This window comes from Lolium perenne, chromosome 4, assembly GCF_019359855.2.
Source record: "Lolium perenne isolate Kyuss_39 chromosome 4, Kyuss_2.0, whole genome shotgun sequence".
Taxonomy (NCBI): domain Eukaryota; kingdom Viridiplantae; phylum Streptophyta; class Magnoliopsida; order Poales; family Poaceae; genus Lolium; species Lolium perenne.
Window position 1 is genome coordinate 169,298,297 of NC_067247.2, and position 21,519 is coordinate 169,319,815.

Here is a 21,519-nt window from a genome sequence, read left to right on the forward strand (position 1 = left end):
TACAGGAATAATGGGACCGGCGTGGACCCAGGGTCGGGGCATGCAACAAAGGGTGGGTGTTCGAGGTAGCGGAGGAACATGATTGGCTAGACCTTATACCGGGCCTCACACCAATGGAAGTGTGGACGGGAAAGCTGTCCGGTTGGCACCAAGGTTAAGATCTCTTATGGGTAAAGCAACACACCTCTGCAGAGTGTAAAGAACTATGACCTGTCACTCCCTGTTCCGGGATAAGGAACTGCGAACGCGGCCGGAAAGGAGCTCCATGAAGTTCTAGTAAACCGGTGAAGGCTGACGGGCATAGCTCTTTGGAATAAAAGCAATCTCTTAAAGAAATGTTTATCAAAACTTGCATTGGTATTAGACTTTCTGGTCTAATATCGTAGCTAGTGCATTAAACACCTCTTATCTATAATGAACTTGTTGAGTACGCTCGTACTCATACCACTCTAAAATCCCATGCTTAGATTGTCTGAATCGTCTGGAGGAGGACTACGACAACAATGAAGGAGCCGAGATCATCGGCTATGAAGAACCAGACCTCTCTGGAGGTATCGAAGGCGTAGACTACCTCATCGTCTACGAAACCGGGGAGGCTTCCGGAGGAGATCAAGCCTAGAAACATCCAGTAGTAGTAGTAACCGAGCAGCCCGAACTCTTAGTATTTAGCTGCTCGAGAAAATAAATGTATAACTTAATGAGACTCTTATATTGTAAGCTAAGTTGGGTTCGCCTCGAACCCAGGAGTATTCCTCTTAGGACCCAAGAGGAGTTCCGAGACGATATGTGTATGATATTTGTAATAATAAATGTATGAGTTATGGACCTGCTATGTTCTGTTGTACTACTCTGAGGGATGTAATATTTGCGGAATGGTACTTCGTGAATGTTATATCAACGACTGGCATACTACAACATGCAGTGGTATGCAGGGTCACCACAGTTGGTATCAGAGCAAAAGGTTTGACCTTAGGTTGGAACCTAGTAAATGGGACCAAACGTTAGGAGTCAAATAGGATTAGTAAAGAATTCTCTAAAAATATGGTGTATATTCAATTGAGAATACAACAATCATATCTTTTAGTGTGATAATTCTTTATTATCTCTATTATGATGCATTATTACTAATCTTATAATCTTTCTATTTCTACAGCCAACATGGCAAGTTCACGCCCGGGACGAAACGTGAAAGTGATGGATTCCACACTGATTGAATATGAAGGAGGACTTGCAGATATTCTACGAGCCATGTTACTTGAATTTGGGTGTGATCCCCAGATCCAAGTAAAGAAATACATGTACTACGATGGTACTGTATTGGCCAAGTGTAGGGTAGGACTGCGACTTCCCGAATATTTGGGAATGAGCGTAGTAATGCCAGCAGGTGAAGCCAGAACTATCAACACCGCCTACCATATAGCCGTTATGAGGGCCATCACTGATATTCGGGAGCATAAGACGAAAGAGCTTATGGGTTCCGAATTTACCCACATTCCTCATAATCAGGAGGAAGAGGATCCCATGCTTAACCACTACAAATATGCAAAACGCAAACCAATAGCAGCTGCAAAATACATGGATAATAGCCGCAACTTTATATCATTGATCTTTCAGTTGAACCATCATCTGACGGGAGCAATTGATACGATGCTAGAGGAGTTTACTGAACCCAAGGAGGAGACTAGGGAGAAAGAACCTATGGAGAATGAGGTGCACACACCAGTTTACTCAGCTGGTCACTACATTAGTGTTGATCCTCTTGAGCGGGAAACTACACCCGTTACACCTGGGAACTATCTGGGTAGTTCCTATGGGGGATATGAGGGTGGAGAGGAATCCGGAAACAATCGGCATTCCGAGACTCCTATAGAAAATTCCACGGGTTGGCGTTGGGGATCTGATACTGGAACTCATAGTACTTCAGTGTATTATGACGGGGAGATGAATGATGACGCCACAACCCAGAACCAGAGTTATCCTAGTACTGGAGGAGTTGATGGAGGGTATCCGACACAGGTTGAGTCGGATACGAATGTTGGAAACACCTATGGAGGAGCTACAGGGGAGTACACCCGATGGGTGGACTACGATGCACTTAATGACCAATTTGTGAACACTGATTTCTCCCTAGGATCATCATCTGATTCGGACTACCAGCCAACGGGGAGACCTTATGTTCCAGGGTCTATCAGGAGGACGACACGTTCGACCGGATGGAAGCCTGGGATGTACCAGGAGTGAAGATCGACTAGAGTCCACCAAGGGAGGCGAGGCTATAATACACAAGTACCACGTGTATTATAGTATGTAATATTTGTAGAAATTTGTACATATACTTTAATAAGTGAGTTTGCATACTCACATCAACTTGAGTATTGTAATAAGACCACTTAAGTATGTATATACATGGTATATGTTTTGTATGATTTGGATTTGCTTCTTGATTTCCATTGCGTGACTAGTTCTGTGCACAAAGATGAGCTCAGAAAACTTGCGCATGGAGTAATTATGAGTATCATCTTGTGTTGCAGAACTAGGGGGTTATGTCGGGAGCGTTAGGAGAGGAGACCGAAGCGCAGCACATGGAGCGCGAAGCAAAGCAAAAGGAAGAGGCTGATGAAGCAGCCAGGAATCAGTTTCCACCACCACCACCACCCATGACGCAGCAGAATTTCGTCCAGTATATGCAGCTGGTGGAGGAAAGACAACGAGTAACGTTGGAGCAGCAGAACAAATTCTTTCAGGAGCTACTGCAACAGAACCAGGTAGAGAGACCCGAGAATCCGGGAGTCACCTTAGCAGACTTCCAGAACACCAAGCCTATATCTTTCGCATACGCGCCCGAGCCAATGGACGCGGAAGATTGGCTTATGGACACTGAGCGAAAGCTCAACACGGTTGGTTGCAATGACCAGGAGAAGGTCCGTTATGCTACACACTTATTGTGTGGACCCGCAGCCTCATGGTGGGACAACATAGTAGCCGTTTATCCGGCTGGAAAGGTCTTTACCTGGGAGGAGTTTGCAAGGAAGTTCAGGGAATCCAATGTCCCTGAAAGTATTGTGGGACTGAAGCGTCGAGAATTTGAAAGTCTCGAGCAGAAGGACAAGGCAATCCTGACTTATGTCAGGGAATTTTCAAAACTGTCCCGGTATGTTGTTGAAGAAGTCAACACCGAGGACAAGAAAAAGAAGAGGTTTCTGAGGGGGTTAAGTCCCCAGTTCAAAGTACAGCTCCGTATGATGAGAGCAACAGAGTTCCAAGAATTGGTGGATGCAGCCATCACTCTGGAAGATGATTTTAAGCAACTGCAAGAGGAAAAGAGGAAAAAGGCCAAGTTTGAGCCTAAGAGGTTTGTTAGTAACAAGCCTAATACCAGCTTGAGTTTCAAGCCAAGATACAACAACAACAACAACAACAACAACAACAGCAACTACTACGGTAGTAGGAAGAACCAAGCATTCCAGACTGCAAATCAAATAGTTTGCGTAAGCCGTGATTCACAGGCATTTTGCCAAGGAGTGCAAGACGCCAAAGATCATATGCTGTGGTTGTCGCCATGAGGGGCACATGCTGAAGGACTGCCCCAAGAGAAACACCGGAGGAGGTCAGTCTGGAGGAGGTGGAAGCCGAGGAGGAAACACCGGAGGGAATCGGAAGAATAAGAAGCCCTTCGGCAAGCTGAACGCACCCTCTGGGAGGAGGTGGTCAACTCCGATCAGGCGGTGATAGGTACGCTCCAGATACTCACTCATCCTGGCAAAGTACTTTTTGATACTGGTGCAACTACATCATTCATTTCTCAACAATTCATCATCAAACATGGGATTAGTTGCACTAAGTTAGATACACCCATAACTATACTTTCCGCGGGGGGAACGATAGTAGTAACCCATACCAAACAAAAACAAGTCATCATGATCAATAAGTGCGCGTTTGATGCGGACCTGTTCATTTTACCGATGAAGGACATTGATGTCATTCTCGGTATGAACTGGTTAGAAGCTAATGGAGCATTGATCGACTGTGTGAACAAGACGGTATCCTTGAAAAGCCCCGATGGAAGTAGAATGATCTACCAAGGCGACAAACATACACAGATTGAAGTGGAGCTACAGTTGAACAGCGTGAAGGAGGTAAAGTTAGAGGATATACCTGTAGTGAATGAATTCCAGGATGTGTTTCCTGCGGAATTACCAGGTATGCCACCAGATAGGGAGATAGAATTTACTATCGACCTAATTCCAGGAACAGCTCCGATTGCTAAAGCACCATATAAGATGGGGCCCAAGGAGTTGAAAGAACTTAAGGAGCAACTGGATGACTTGGAACAGAAAGGATTCATACAAGAGAGTGTTTCACCATGGGGATCACCTGTAATCTTCGTGGATAAAAGAGATGGAGGAAGAAGGATGTGCGGAGACTACAGGAATCTGAACAACGTCACAATCAAGAACAAGTATCCACTTCCAAGAATACAAGATCTATTTGATCAAGTTAGAGGTGCGGGAGTCTTTTCCAAAATTGATTTAAGATCCGGTTATCACCAGATAAAGATCAAGAAGGAAGACGTTCCGAAAACTGCCTTTGTTTCAAGGTATGGACATCATGAATACCTTGTAGTACCTTTTGGATTAACCAATGCCCCAGCAATTTTCATGAATCTCATGAATAAGATTTTCATGCCATATCTAGACAAGTTTGTCATCGTATTCATTGATGATATCTTGATCTATTCCAAAGACAAAGCCGAACATGCTGAACATCTGAGCTTAGTGTTGCAAACACTAAGAGAACATCAACTCTATGCCAAGTTTAGCAAGTGTGAATTTTGGCTAGATCAAGTGGAATTTCTTGGTCATGTTATTAGTAAAGATGGAATAGCTGTTAACCCGAGCAAGGTAGCAGCAGTTCTAGAATGGGAAGCACCTAAGACTGTCAAGGAAATCCGAGGATTCCTAGGAATGGCAGGCTATTATCGGAGATTCATTGAAGGATTCTCCAAGATAGCAGGACCCATGATGAAGCTGTTAAGAAAGAACATACCATTCGTGTGGTCAGAGGAGTGTGAGAAGAGTTTTCAAACTCTGAAAGAGAAACTCACCACGGCACCGGTGTTAGCAGTTTCGGAAGTTGGCAAGGATTACATCGTGTACTGTGACGCATCCAAGCATGGATTGGGTTGCGTACTCATGCAAGATCGGAAAGTGATATCTTATGGATCGAGGCAACTCAGACCTCATGAAGTAAACTATCCAACACATGACTTGGAATTAGCAGCAGTTGTATTGCACTCAAAACCTGGAGACATTTTCTCTATGGAGCCAAGTGTGAGCTCTATACAGATCATAAGAGTCTCAAATATTTCTTCACTCAGAAGGAACTCAACATGAGGCAGAAAAGATGGCTTGAACTCATCAAGGATTATGATTTGACCGTCAATTATACTCCAGGAAAGGCCAATGTTGTAGCAGATGCTTTGAGTAGGAAGAGCACCGGAGGAGTGGAACAAGAAATATCACCGGAGTTGAGGAAGGAAATAAGTCAAGCCCAAATACAACTTTGGGAGAAGGAAGCTCATGAAGGACTATCGGCTTTGCAAGTAGCCGATGAGCTAAATGTTAACCTGAAGAATGATATAATGATGGGTCAGCTAGACGATCCATTCATCGTGGAGGAGATGAGAAGAATAGATGAGGGAAGACCATCAGAATTTCACCGTGGAGAATCGGGATCATTATGGTTCCAGAAAAGAATTTGCGTTTCGGATATTGCTGAAATCAAGGAAGTAATACTCCGGGAAGCCCATCAAACACCATACTCCATTCATACGGGTAGTACAAAGATGTACATGGACCTAAAGGAGCTATTCTGGTGGAATAACATGAAGAGAGAAATCGCGCAATACGTGGCGGAATGCCATACCTGCCAAAGAGTGAAGGCTGAACATCAGAGTCCGGCAGGGAAGTTACAACCTTTACCTATTCCAGAATGGAAATGGGAGGAGATAGGGATGGATTTCATCACCGGACTACCCATGACCAATAAAAAGAAGGACATGATATGGGTAATCGTGGACCGGTTGACGAAAAGTGCACACTTCTTAGCAGTAAATCAGCAGGACAAAGGAGAGAAACTCATCGATCTTTACATCAAAGAGATCGTGAGTAAACATGGAGTGCCCAAGAAGATCGTGTCGGATCGAGGATCCGTGTTCACGTCAGCATTTTGGAAGCAACTACACGAAGCTTTAGGATCCAAGTTAGACTATAGTACCGCCTATCATCCTCAGACAGGTGGACAAACGGAAAGAACTAACTAGATTCTAGAGGATATGCTTAGGGCTTGTGCCCTAGATTTTGGAGGATCATGGGAGGAGCACTTACCACTAGCAGAGTTTTCATACAATAATAGCTATCAAAGCAGCATCAAGATGGCACCGTTCGAAGCATTGTATGGAAGGAAGTGTAGATCACCGATATGTTGGTATGAAGCCGGAGCAAGCAAAGAGTTCAACCCTGATTATGTCAAGGAAAAGCAACAAATAATTGACATTATCAGAGATAGGCTCAAGATAGCCCAAAGCCGACAGAAGAGTTATGCCGATCAAAAGAGGAGAACTTGGGAGCCACGAGTTGGAGACATGGTATATCTTAAGGTGAGCCCGATGAAAGGACTTCAGAGGTTTGGAGTGAAAGGAAAGCTAAGCCCTAGGTACATCGGACCTTTTAAGATTCTGAGTCAAAACCGAGGGCTAGCCTTCGAATTGGAACTACCGGGAAGGTTATCTCAGGTTCACAACGTATTTCATGTGTCGCAACTCAGAAAATGGTTGAAGACCCCAGATGAGCCAGTATCACATGAAGAGCTTGAGTTACAACCAGATTTGACATACATCGAGAAGCCAGCAAAAATTCTCGAGGAGAACTGGAAACAACTCAGGAATCGAGCGATAAAGTATTGCAAGATACAATGGAAGCATCATCCCGAGAGGGAAGCCACCTGGGAAAAGGAGGAAGACCTGAGGAAAACATACCCCGAACTTTTCAGGTATTACAACCACAACTTCGGGACGAAGTTTTCTTTAAGGGGGAAAGGCTGTAATGTCCCAGGTTTAGAGGCGATCGAGGGGTAGATTTTAGAAAGGGATGTGCATTGCATTGTAAATTCCGGGGAAATTTCGCGCTTTTAAAACAAAACTGCATCGAAGGGGGACAGGTTTCTCTCTCGACACCTTACAGGGTTAGGGTTTCGAGAGTGCGATGAACTTGTTCCTACTTGTCTAAATTAGGGTTTTGAGAAGAGAGAAGTGGAATTGCATTGAAATCATAAGTTGCATGATTGAATTATAAGCTAAGTTGTTTGGGATAAATTCAAACCAAATTTGAATTTGAATTTCAAATTCAAACATCAAATGATTCTCACATTATTCAAACTTGGGAGAATTTAACAAACAAATATCATTAATCAAGAATATAAATAATACAACAATTTCATAAAGCTCAATAGAGAGAAACTTGAGCTTTATTGATATTCACACATAATACAATGTCAATTACAATATTCAGAATTGAATTATTGAATTACAACACATTACAAGAATTGAAGAAATAGAAAATGTAAAAGGAAAATTACAAGTTATTTAAAAGACCCAAACTACATTGTGATCTTCAAGAATCCTTTGATCCAGATGATCTTGAGTTCATCCTGATCAGCACTTGATACCTGCACACATACACAACAATCAGAGTATTGAGCCAAGTGGCAAAGCCACTTGGCAGGTTAGCAAATAAATTGTGAAGAGTGGATATGAACAAGGTTCTGCCGAGCTGATCCAACCCATCAGCCCAAGTCCCAAGCCACACACACACAGGCAGCACACAAGGCCTGCTGCATGTGTGCATGCAACACACACAACCAGTGAGTCACCATGGTAGATGTGGTGTTGTCGACCAAAGAAGCCATGGCTGGCCATATAAAAGCTTTTCACAGCCAAACCCTAGTCACTTGATTCATCCATCGACAGAACTGCACTGGTAAGCCACCAAGAACACCAAGAACACCAAGAACAGCTAGAACAGCCACTGCTGTTCAACCATTCCACAAAACCCAGAAACAAATCAGGAATCAAGGTTTGCAAGGAGGAGCAGGGCAAGCACATCAATCCATCCAGAAGCAAACCCTCTACACCAACCCTATTTCTAGGAGCTGGAGTGAGGTATACATATCATCATGAACAAACCAGATGGTTTTGTTCATAAACTGCACAGGCATGATCACAAGCACACAAAGGGTGGGGTAACCCTGTTTTGATCATCATTTGGTCAGAGACCAAGTGAAACCTGGAAGAAGTGGAAAGGACCAGGGATCAATCAAACCTATACCCATGGTTATGCCAACCAGAATAGTGGTAGCACTACAAGAAATCTGCCATAAGTTGACAAAATAGAGGTGTCACTGAAACGTCAATAATGGCTACTTGTGACGTTACGGTGACGCTTTTCAAAACGTCGAAAGCTGGGAGTCAGCAGTGACTGCTTAAGACGTTCCACTTGAAAACGTCGTAGAGTTTTGTGACGTTTTAAAATGTCACTGACGGCATGACGTTCCCAAAACGTCATGGGCACCTGCCCCCGAGTCCAGCGTGGCAATCCGACGTGGCAAAATTATGACGAAACCAAAACGTCTTAATTCGAAATCAGCCCAGTCCAATTCTGTATTCTACATGGGCCGAGCCCAATAATTCCAGCCTTTTACCGTAAGCATTGGCCTTTGTTTTGGTCCATTTCTGTTTTGGGCCTTAGCCATTTTGCACCATTTTCTATTTTGGGCCTCACCATTTTTCCAGCCTTTCTCTATTTGGGCCTTAGCCTTTTACGATCCATTTATTCTTGGGTTGGTCAGGTTTATATTAACAAGATTAGACAATATATAAACATCAACACATGAATACATGAAATCAGATATATATACAAGAAAGACACTGACAACAGATTCATATTCATATCATACAGAAAACATCCATCGCAAGACCAGCAGTATCATACAGACAACAGATTCATATTCATATTCATATCATGGAGCAGCAGCATCGCACCAGCAGTATCCCAACTATCCACCCGTGGGTTTGGGTGAACCCCAATCATCACATGTAGGTGCTCCGTGCTCCTGCTCGCAGACCGACATCCCTGCTCACTGAGCTTGTCGCTGGCCACCACATGCACCTGCTCGCCCATTTTCAAGTTAGATTATCTTTAGCTAACTTTGGTGATACATAAACAAGATAAGACATCGACTCAAAGATGAAAGAAATGTAATGCAAAATCTGAGCCAGGGAAACAACAAGTACTTCTGATAAGACATCGACTCAAAGATGAAAGAAAATAGCTTGCATCAAGTTCCAGATTAAGTTACAGGGACAAAGTACTTCTGGCAGCATCAAGTGCAATGAATTAACGAGCAAGATCACTAACTGAGCAAGCAAAGGTAGGCATGGTGTATTTTGGTGCTGCAGTAATGTCAAGATATAGATGATAAACATATAATTTTAGTAGACAGTCATTCTGTCCTGATATAGAATATAAAACTGCAGTACTATCATGATACTTCATGGTTAATATCAATCTTAAATGTACGAGATACATGGCTCCTCAACTCAGTAAAAGGGAAAAATACAGTATAGCATGTGCAATAAATGACGCATTTCAAACTCCTCACGGGATCAATCCTAGTATAGCGCAGGGAGCATCAGACAGTACATCACTGAAACGTTGACAAATACCGCGGTAGGCGCAGTAGGAGGCGCGCAGCCTGGCCTCCGAGGCCGGGTCGATGCTTAATTTGCATATACCGCGCGCCTTTGCTTCTTGTACATATGAAGCCAATTTTTGAGCAGAACCTTAATTTGCATATACCATATGAAATTGCCGTCAGTTGCAAGTTAAAATTTATGGTAGTAACATCTAATGCAATCCCTACAATATGACCTGTTCTTCTCTTGACATGTTTTTTAACAAAATGGGAATGAACTAGTTGAAAGAGAAGAGCAGTTTAAACACTTCCCTAGCTTTAGTAAGAGGTTTTCCCTTGGGAGGTAGTAACAAAAGAGTATATGAAAATAAAAAGGTTGTACAGATGTAAATGCACGCCTAAAATTCTTGGTTGTGGGTCTGAACATAATATAAGCATAATGGGTGCAAAAATTCCTGTGAGAGAAATTACACTTGTGTTGTGGAAAGAAAACTTGAGTGGACGCAAAACAGCGTACATAGCAGAGAGCGTGGTACCTACAAACAAGATGAGAATGCAGAGCACCAGCCAGGGTATACTGACAAGGGGAATCTCTTCCACTTTCTGCTCCTCCCCTCCAACGCCGACTCCTGAAGTTAGAGAAGGCAGAGCACATCAAGTCTAGATTCAACAAAGGTCTGTTTCGATTCTGTTTCCAACTCGTCGCCATTGCATGAAAATCGTGCAGTAGGAATGAGCAAGAGCGTTACTGCAGTAGGAATGAAGTGCAGTAGAAGTCGGTTCCGGTGATGATTAAAATAGTGTGCGTGGCTAGATAAAAACCGTGATTTCTGTTCCCTCTCCAGGCCCCATATCGATTGGGAAACTATTCGAAATGAGCAAACGTTCAGATTTGTACTAGTATAGAGAAAAATCATGTCAATCGTTTGAGCACACATAGACGCAGTGCAGTCCAATCAAGGGTAATGGTAGGGATATGGAGAGACAGACCTTGGGATGGTGTTGCCCTGAGGCCGGCAGGTGGAGTGCAGATCCCTGCTGGAGCAGCAGGCCCGGTCCGGTGTAGCTGAGGAAAATACTAGAATTTGAGGCAAACAGTCGCGTTGGGATCCGAGGATCAGGTTATAGGGAGTAGCAAGAGATCGATTTGAAAGGGGTGCTTACATTTTACAGAGACGGACGAGAAGGAGATCGAGGTAGCAGGCAGCTGGTTGGTCGTTGAGGACGATGCGGGGACGAGAAGGCACCCCTGTCGGCGGCGGCGGCGGATCTGGCGGGCACCGGCGCGAGGAAGAAGGTCGCGAGCGGCATCTCGTCGTGCGTGCGCGACGCGGTTGGGGTGTTGGTCGGAGCGCCGCGGAGGGATGTACGTGCGCGCCGGCGGCGAGCAGGGCCGCGGCGACGGCGTGGTTAAAGGGTTTGGTTGAGACGTTGAGTGGGGGAGAAAGGAAAGGGGTCGATGGCCGTCGACGCTCTTGGTTGCCGATGCTGTTGCCGGCGGCGCCGGCCAGCGTGAGCGCCACCGCCTCCCACATCTCCGATCCGATCTGGCAGTCACCGGGCGCGCGCGTGCGTGGGGATTCGCGGAACTTTCTGGGTGCGGGCGGAGGAGGAGAGCACGCGGGGGGAGGCGGTTCAGGGGCCGGAGTTGGCCGGGATCTAGGCCGGAGAGGAGGGGCGGCGGAAGGAAAATGGCTAGGGTTTTTGGCTGGCGGGGCGGTCTGGGTCAGTTTTGTTGGAGTGGTTTGGACTGGTCGTGGCGCGCGTGCCCAAAATCTTTAGGCGCCAATGGGAAAATCCAGGGCAGCAATTTCGGTTCATGTTTGGTGCGTTGGATGTATTGGACGGTTGAGATCTAAGTCTGGGGCTGATCCTTGGTAGGTTGTTTCCTGGCTTCTGATTGGCTAGATTTTTTTTGGCCTGCTAATGACGTTTTGACCTAAATTGCCAATGACGTTTTTGCCCAATAACGTCATGATTTTCTAGGGTTTTGCCCCCCCCGAGTGGCTAAGGACGGTCAAAGCTAGGAACGTCATAAAGCTATGACATTTTGATTTCCAGTCATAAAAAAAACGTCATATTATGGCAGATTTCTTGTAGTGTAGCATCATCCAAATGGAAACAGGAAAGTAAACAATCCCAGAGACTATCCAAGTACAACCAGACCACACTAGCCCTTCTAAGACCATCAGAATATAGACACTTATATGTCTATTTTCATTTCAACATCAATTATACTGGAAGCCATATGACTACCAGTAATATTGCACAGTAGCATACAGAAGAGGTAGGAGCAACCTTTACTAGCACATCAAGCATTGCTAGGGTCACAACAACTACCTAGCCACACAGAAAAGCCAAAAGAGAAGCATATCATCACTCCAAGGAGTTCATGCATCACAGGAGGTTCCAACACATGTTGGTTTCCATCCAGATAGGGCATAGAATGCACCAGTCTACTACAGTATCAAGTAGATCATGTCTATTGTCAGAAATAGGAAGCCAAGCTTCACTGACAAGCATAGATAAATAAAAAACAACCACACATTAAGCCAAGCAATTGTATCATTACTCAGATTGAGTTCAAAGAGGAGCTAGGGTCCCCAACCACTGTTGGCATCCCTCTAGCTCAATCCAACTCATTATAAGAATCATCACTGCAAGCAGTTCATCTCATTTATCCACTTAGTCAAGCAAGACAACACAGATAAATGAATATCCAAGAAATCCACACACCAGAGCCTTGCAGTGAATCCAAGTGATCACATCAAGCAACAGCAATTACCTGAGCCAATCACAGCACACACCAGCACAAGGCATGGTGATGCACAGTCACCAGAATAAGTCCAGACATGCATAGGCAATAAGTAAAGCAAGCAATAATCAAGCAGCTGATGATCACTGGATCACCAGAGCTTGCTAAAGCATGCTAGCACCCAATTCTAGCATCACACTGACCATAGATAATTAAATAGCCATACATAATCAACAGTTGCTTCACAGATAACCAAATAGATGATATATGATTGTATCCAGAAGCACATCAAGAGCTTGATAAACCCTGGATCTTGCTAAACAACTAAAGCACATACCAGTAATCACTAAATCATGCAGTTAAGCCAATAGTAAATTGAGCACAAGAACTAGCCACAGGAGCTCTGGCACTTGCAAATTTGCAAGAATTGCATACTGCAATTAAGCCATTGAAGCCATATGAATATACTGGAATGTCAGGCAATCATAGAAACAAGACAGGGGCACAGGGAAGAAGTCTGGCAAGAACTGCAAGCTTAACAGGCGCATAGCTTAGCAAACTAGCACGAAAGACACGCAAGACATCAAGAAAGACAAGACAGCAAGCCAGCCATAGAGCAGCATAGGCACCAGGAACAGCAAGCCATGGCTAGAACTACTGGAGAGAGGAAGAAGAACAAGCACATGAGAGAGAAGAAGAAGTGGCGAACGTACCAGGGTCGAGCAGGCAGACCACCATGGCGGCCACGGCGGCAAGACACGCGTGGCGCGGCGGCGCCAGGCCAAGCCAGGCCATGGCGGCGCCACAGCACCACCCCCATCACGGCAGCACAGCCAAGGCGGCGCCATCACGCCAGGAGCTTGGGGAGCCGCGGGATCACGCGGATCCCGCAACCCTAGCCATGGTGAAGCGGGTCGAGGACGAGCGGGAGCGGCGTCAGCTCCAGATCGACGCGGATGGAACGGATCGCCGTCGCTTGGCGGTTCGATTGCGCCCCATGGCGAGGGCCATGGCGGCCGGAGACCGCCGGAATCGGGCGGCGACGGTGAGGGCGACACAGATCGCCAGAGAACGAAAGGGGAATTAGGGTTAGGTCGAGGCGGCGCGAGGAGGTGAGGGAGTGAGCGACCGCTCGGGTCGGTTGGACCCGAGCTGGTCTAGCCCAACCCACTGGGCTCCACTGACAGGTGGGCCCAGGGGCAATTGTGACCTTTCACAATTCAATTAAAAACCAGGAACTTTAAAATCCAATAGAAAATTGAGAAAAGCTCTAAAAAATAATTAAAAATATGAAAATTGATCAGTATAAAATTCTCTATTTAAATAAAATAGCAAAGAGAATTTTTGAAAACAAATAAGAATAAGTCTTAATTTGAGGATTTAAATAAGGATTTAAATCACACATATTATTTTCAATAAAGAAAATAAGTCCATTAATGCATTTGGACTTTAAAAACATCTTGACAATATTTCAAGATTGTATTTACCCTAAGATAAGTATCTCCAAACCATTCTTAGTAATTACCTCTCACATAAAATAATAAGTCATCGGAAAGGGGGGGGGAACAAACCCTAAAAAATGGAAAGCATGCATAATTGCTTCTTTAACCATTGCCCTTATCGGGCAATGATGCTATTTTTCAGAGACAGAGGACAAGGGTCAGTCCACACCTTCCAACTGCAAAACTTTGCAGTGTTCAGGCAAGTTCATCACTTGCTCATGTCATTTGATTATTTCTATCAAATTACTTGCAAAGTACTATGGTTATCACTATTGCATAAAAATCAAAACCACTACTTTCATAACTATGAATATGACTATGTGGTGGGCAATGGAACCATGGATTGTGTGGATATGATGGAGGTTCCATTGCACGGGTTTATATCCATCTAGGATTAAACAACAAATGTCACCAGTGATTCTTGTGCCGTAATACCCGTGTTAACCATAAGATCCGGAGTGGGACGGAGTAGTCAAAAGTGTTTCCACCTCTCGTTCATCAACGGATGCGCTTACCGTAGCAGTTGTATCTGGCGGAACAACCGGAGGGTGGGGATCCCATTCTAATTCCCCACGGTAATGCAATGCATACCGTAGAAGTTGTGTCTTGCGGAACAACCGGAGGGTGGGGATCCTTCCCCACGGTAATGCGGCCTATGATGGGTTACAGCTACCGGCGTAGGAGTGTATGGTAGAGCCAGCACTGTCGTCGTGGTCGGGGTCCACCTTGAAATCTACAGGAATAATGGGACCGGCGTGGACCCAGGGTCGGGGCATGCAACAAAGGGTGGGTGTTCGAGGTAGCGGGGGAACATGATTGGCTAGACCTTATACCGGGCCTCACACCAAAGGAAGTGTGGACGGGAAAGCTGCCCGGTTGGCACCAAGGTTAAGATCTCTTATGGGTAAAGCAACACACCTCTGCAGAGTGTAAAGAACTGTGACCCGTCACTCCCTGTTCCGGGATAAGGAACTGCGAACGCGGCCGGAAAGGAGCTCCATGAAGTTCTAGTAAACCGGTGAAGGCTGACGGACATAGCTCTTTGGAATAAAAGCAATCTCTTAAAGAAATGTTTATCAAAACTTGCATTGGTATTAGACTTTCTGGTCTAATATCGTAGCTAGTGCATTAAACACCTCTTATCTATAATGAACTTGTTGAGTACGCTCGTACTCATACCACTCTAAAATCCCATGCTTAGATTGTCTGAATCGTCTGGAGGAGGACTACGACAACAATGAAGGAGCCGAGATCATCGGCTATGAAGAACCAGACCTCTCTGGAGGTATCGAAGGCGTAGACTACCTCATCGTCTACGGAACCGGGGAGGCTTCCGGAGGAGATCAAGCCTAGAAACATCCAGTAGTAGTAGTAACCGAGCAGCCCGAACTCTTAGTATTTAGCTGCTCGAGAAAATAAATGTATAACTTAATGAGACTCTTATATTGTAAGCTAAGTTGGGTTCGCCTCGAACCCAAGAGTATTCCTCTTAGGACCCAAGAGGAGCTCCGAGACGATATGTGTATGATATTTATAATAATAAATGTATGAGTTATGGACCTGCTATGTTCTGTTGTACTACTCTGAGGGATGTAATATTTGCGGAATGGTACTTCGTGAATGTTATATCAACGACTGGCATACTACAACATACAGTGGTATGCAGGGTCACCACATTGATCCTCTCCGTCCTTGATGCATTTGACTTCGTTGACATCCCTCGTCTTCCTCTCCCTAAACTTGGCCATCTTATAGATGTCTCTTTCGCCTTCCTTCGTGTTTAAACGTTGGTAGAGGTCCTCATACGCCCGACCCCTTGCTTCACTCACCGCCCGCTTTGCATCCTTCTTCGCCACCTTGTACTTCTCCATGTTAGCTGCACTCATGTCCAGATATAGGCATCTGAAACAATCCTTCTTCTCCCTAATAACCTTCTAGACATCATCGTTCCACCACCAGGTATCCTTAGCTTCCCTTCTACTTCCCTTAGTCACCTCAAACTCCTCTACAGCGACCTTCCGCAAGCAGGTCGCCATACTCGTCCACATCATGTTTGCATGGCCTCCTTCCTCCCAAGGGCCCTCCTTAATAACCCTCTCTCTGAAAGCCTGGGATGCCTCACCCTTGAGCTTCCACCACTTTGTTCTAGTGACTTTGGCGCACTTACCCCACTGGACACAGATCCTAAAGCGAAAGTCAGCAACCACAAGCTTATGTTGAGGGACAACACTCTCTCCAGGTATCACCTTACAATCAATGCAGGCGCGTCTGTCTTCTCTTCTAGAGAGGACAAAATCAATCTGGCTAGAGTGTAGACCACTACTGAACGTCAGTAGATGGGATTCTCTCTTCCTAAAGAGGGTGTTAGCTACGACCATGTCATAGGCTAGAGCGAAGCTCATGACGTCCTCCTTCTTGGTTCCTGATGCCATAGCCAAAGCCCCCATGCACCCTTTCAAACCCTGTGTTAGATATACCCACATGGCCATTGAGGTCTCCTCCTATGAAGAACTTCTCACCAATAGGTACCATCCTAACCAAGTCCTCCAGGCCTTCCCAGAACTCCCTCTTGGTGCTCTCATTGTGACCTACTTGTGGGGCATACGCGCTGATAACATTGAGGACTAAGTCCCCAACAACTAGCTTGACAAGGATCATCCGGTCCCCTTGCCTCTTGATGTCCACAACTCCATCCCTGAGGCTCTTATTGACCAAGATGCCTACTCCATTTTTGTTTGAAGTTGTCCCCGTGTACCACAACTTGAAACTGGTATCCTCCACCTCCTTCGCCTTCTGTCCCTTTCATTTGGTCTCTTGGACACATAGGACATCAACACGCCTCCTCACCGCCGTATCAACTAACTCCCGTAACTTACCCGTCAGGGACCCTACGTTCCAGCTACCTAAGCGTATCCTCCTAGGCTCGGCTAACTTCCTTACCATCCGCACTCGTCGAGTCAAATGCGGAGACCCTTGCTCATTTTTCACTACACCGGGGCGTCGGTGCAGCGCGCCACTAAGGATGCGGTGACCCGACCCTTGCTCACTTATCACCGTATCTAGATCAAGATACGGCGCGTCACCAAGGGGGTGACGGCTCGGCCATTGCCCATTTGACACCACACCCGGGTTCCGATGTGGCGCGTCGCTAAGAGGGTTACGCCCCAACGAGATTCCTTTGGGTTTCATCTCCATAAGAATGACTGAGTTTTTTACGTTGGCTCACCCCGCCTATCACAACCCTCCTCCTTTACCCGGGCTTGGGACCGGCTATGTTAAGACAACATAGGCGGAGTTCAAAAGAAACAAATATTTGTGGCTTAAATAGTTTTCTTTTGGCAACTGGGGCTGATCCTCACTTCTCTAGCTCCACCCTTATGATATAATATAATATATAATGTGATTAAAATAGTGCGTAAATACTATGCAAAATCAAAGGTCCTTCGCATTTTCAAAAAGGTGGAGTACCAAAAATTTTGGTACCCCGTATCAAAATATGACCGAGTATGCGGCTTTTTGGACGCTACTATTCGTCGGCCGAGCCGGAGCAATTATTTTGTCTTTTGAGATTGACCACCCCACCTGCCGCGCGTCGTACCAACTTATTTTCATCAAGAGTACACATAAGCGCTTACGTCACCTCGGTTGCGTGGAAGCTAGGCCGTCTGATTCAACGCAAAGAAAGGCGAAGGCGACTCTCTCGCGACCCCCAAATCTCATCTCATCCAGAAGAAACGAGAAGAGCTAGCTAGGGTTTGGTCGAGAGGAGGCCGGCGGCCGGGCGATCGACCGAAGATGATCGAGGTGGTGCTCAACGACCGTCTGGGGAAGAAGGTGCGCGTCAAGTGCAACGAGGACGACACCATCGGCGACCTCAAGAAGCTCGTGGCGGCGCAGACCGGGACCAGGCCCGAGAAGATCCGCATCCAGAAGTGGTACACCATCTACAAGGACCACATCACCCTCGGCGACTACGAGATCCACGACGGAATGGGACTCGAGCTCTACTACAACTAGCCGATTCAATCTACCCAGGCCATGTAAGCGAACTTAATTTCCCCCTCACTCACTTTTATTCATCGTTTCGTTTAATTTTCCTTTACTATAAAATTGGGATAATGATCGTAATAGTCAAATTAGAAGGGTTCCTGGGATTGATTTTGGGGTGCCTTTGCTTCCTTATGCTTCAGTTACTGTCTGAATATGATGATTCCTTTTTGCTCATGGGATAAGAATTTCAGAGTAAGTATATTCAATTGATATGCTCGGTTAGCGAGAGCAACGAGTAGCCTATTTGAGCTTCTGCACATAGTTGAATTCTTCAACTATGGCCATACGTACAGGGAGTGCCAATAAAATAAGCTTGAGGAACTCTGTTGTACTCCTGATTTTCTCTTGATTACAGGGGTTTATTTGTTTGGTTACTGAGATTGATTGGTTGATTCATGGAGAGAGAGTTCAACTTGGGGAGCCTTTGCTTCCTTATGCTTCATTTACTGTCTGAATATGATCCCCTTTTGTTCACGGGGTGAGAATTTCAGAGTAAGCATCTTTAATGGATATGCTAAGTTAGGATATCAGAGGTTGCCTATTTAAGCTTTTGCACATAGTTGAATTCTGGAGCTATGACCATATGTTGCCCTGAATGTGGATAAACTAGGGTTGAGGAACTCTGTTGTACTCCACTACTCCTGAGTTTCTGGAAAAGGCTGAGGAACTCTGTTGTGCTCCACTACTCCTGAGTTCATTTTCGGGTGTCTTTGATTCATTATGCTTCATTTACTGTCTGAAATGCATTTTGTTCATGGGATAAGAATTTCATAACAATGGGTCTTTAATGGCTATACTAATTTAGGAGATCAGGTAACCTATTTGAGCTTTTGCACAGAGTTGAATGGCCATATGTTACCCTGAATGTCGATGACCTAAGGTTGAGAAACTCTGTTGTACTCCTGAGTTTCTTGAAGCAACTAAGGCCGAGGAACTCTGTTACTCCTGAGTTTCTATTGAAACGTTGCTTTGCTGATTGAAAATCATATGCTTGTGTGTTGTAGTTATAAGACAGTGGATTGGTGGTAGAGGATTTGTTGACCGCCGAGGTTTAGCCCTGTATGTTTCTTGTCGGTTATTTTAGTGTGGGCAAGAATCCCGGGGATTACTTAGTGATACCGGTATTTTTGTTCGCTATTTATTTGTTCATAGGTTCTGAGTCCTGGACAATGCGATGACTTGATCAATAGTTAGCATGGGAATCTTTTAACCTTGAAATATATTCCTTGATTAGAGGTAACCTTTGTGTGATTGGTTTTGGTCGGTACTGAACATCACAGCTGTAATCTTTGATTTAGTATACGAAAAAGTAATGTTTCTTTGGTCATGCATTGTAGCTAAATAGTTAATTTGTAACCACACACCATTGAATAACTTGTTATTTGGCTAGAATTGGGCTCTAAAGCACGAGATTAGGACATGAATGGTTTGTCTCACAAAGTCACAATACGCTAATCTGTCTCAAACTACTCAAGGCACTGTAGAACCTTCATTTACTAAAATATATTTTGTTGATGAAATCTGAGTTCAGTTGCCTTTTTTTGCGGGTTAAAGTTCAGCTGCCTTACAAGTGTTGTCTTGCAATTTGGAGTTCGGGAATAATTTTAGAAGTTGGATAGTTATCAAATGCTTCAAACAGAACAGATCGGCAGCTTGTTTTCGCCTCCACTAACCATTGCTCCATTTCATTGCAGGTTGGTATGCATCCCCCCTAGCCATCCCTACGATGATGTCTTCGGTTGTTTTCCAGTCCCAGTGTGGTCAGAGTTCATGTGTGAGCTAAAAAAGCTACTAGTACTATGTAAGTAGTGCATGATTGTACCCATCATGACTGTTGACAGCTTGAACTTTGTGTCCTATTGTCACCCCGTGAATGTAATGCGCTGTTACTCTCAACGCTATAAATAACGTAAACGGTGTTACTTGGAGTGTGATAGTGGCTGCGCTACATCATGCTATCATGTGAGGGCATTTGCTCTGCTCCATCTGTGCTATGAACTGTTAGGAATAAATTAGCTTTAGATTTAGGCTAATCTAGCAGTTAGCAGATTCCTTAGAATATTCCCTATAGCAGTTAGCATATTAGAGTTTTGTCCAATCGCTGTGTAAAGCGAACAGTTGTGTCCTTTCCAAAGAGACACAATTATTGTAACCGACATGTACTCCCGACTGTTGAGGTAATATAAATACCCGCAGTCCACATCAATGGAAAGCAATCATTCACTTCCAATCTCTGTATCTCTTCACGTCATCAGCACTTGCTCACCCTATCGAATAGGCCAAGGAGAGAAGTACAGAGAAAGGTAAGAAAGGATGGATTCCCTGCCATCTTTGGCTTTTTCCTTCGCTCGTTTTGTGGCACGAGAGGAGCGCCGCTTCCATACTCGTCGCCGTCGAACCCTCGCTGCTCGTCGCCGGAACTTCAGCCTGAACTTCAACCGCCGCCGGAACTTCGACCGGAACTTCAACCGCCGCCAAAGCATGAACGGTGGCCTCCGCCACCGCAGAGCAGTACTCGGTGTCCCTCGCCGTCGCTACGGCCCTGGTGGTGGCCTCCGCCGCCGCCATAACCATCGGCAGCATTACAACCATATTCACCACCGTGTGCAGAACAGCAATTTCGCTGGAACACCAAGAGCAAGTACCAGGGCACAACTGCCCCGGGGAGAAGTTCAGGCCATGCCAGAGGCAGTTGCTGCTGTACCGGAGGCTGCAGCCGCGCCCGAAATCATCGCTGTGCCGGAGGTCGCTGAAGACCAAATCGTCGACGCCGTGTACGAGGATGAGGCCTCTGCCACTAGCATCACCGCGGACGCAGACGAACTGCTGCCCCTTCCGCCCGCGTTCACTTTCCCGCCCATGGAATGGCTACTGGGCGGGCCGAGCGCCGGGTGGCTTGTCGACGACCCCGAACGCGACGATGATGAACTGGAGACTCCGCTGCCGATGATGCGCTACTTCGAGCGCCATGGGAACAGGCCGCGCCTCCCGTCCCCGACGCCCTCCGACGAGGTCGCGGAACACTTCGCGCTGCCGGGCTACGCCGACGTGACGGAGTTCTTCCAACCGCCCGTCGCGGTTCCCGTGGACGCGCCTCCAACGGCACTGCCCGACCTCAACCTCCCTGCGCAGGAAGTGGAAGAGGAGAAGAACGAGGACGCCGCAGCGCTGCTCGCCCTCCCAACGCCGCCACCGGAGGCGCGCGTGCTCCTCCGCCGCTTCGCCTCGACCATGGCGGCTCGCCCCGGCGGCATCCGCAGAGGGACTTGGTCCCCAGAGGCCCTCGGCCTCACCAACGGCGTCGCGGAGCTCCGCCTCAACGAGGCCGCCCCTCACCTTCCATCCTCCTCCTTGGATGAACCAGACCGCCGTTGAATTGCCGGCCACGGCCGCTGGCATGAAGCTGGACAGAACTGTGTAGAGGATAAGGCGAGGAGGACGACGGGATTTGTTTTCCCAAGT

General features: G+C 46.0%; 1 protein-coding gene, 1 long non-coding RNA gene and 1 pseudogene across 2 annotated transcripts; 1 reads left to right on the forward strand and 2 right to left on the reverse strand.

The window, feature by feature from the left end:
* Window positions 1-9,784: 9,784 nt before the first annotated feature.
* Window positions 9,785-11,485, reverse strand: LOC127348799 (uncharacterized). Its single transcript, XR_011756618.1, has 3 exons — window positions 10,915-11,485; window positions 10,741-10,816; window positions 9,785-9,898 (listed from the first exon to the last, which is right to left on the reverse strand). It is a non-coding gene; the product is annotated as an uncharacterized lncRNA (long non-coding RNA).
* A 4,165-nt stretch (window positions 11,486-15,650) lies between these two features.
* LOC127347442 (uncharacterized) lies at window positions 15,651-17,196 on the reverse strand (annotated as a pseudogene).
* Window positions 17,197-17,651: 455 nt separating this feature from the next.
* Window positions 17,652-20,018, forward strand: LOC127294745 (ubiquitin-like protein 5). Its single transcript, XM_051324627.2, has 2 exons — window positions 17,652-18,047; window positions 19,752-20,018. The coding sequence occupies exon 1, from the start codon at window positions 17,803-17,805 to the stop codon at window positions 18,022-18,024; it is 222 nt and encodes a 73-aa protein (XP_051180587.1). The 5' UTR covers window positions 17,652-17,802; the 3' UTR covers window positions 18,025-18,047; window positions 19,752-20,018.
* Window positions 20,019-21,519: the final 1,501 nt, after the last annotated feature.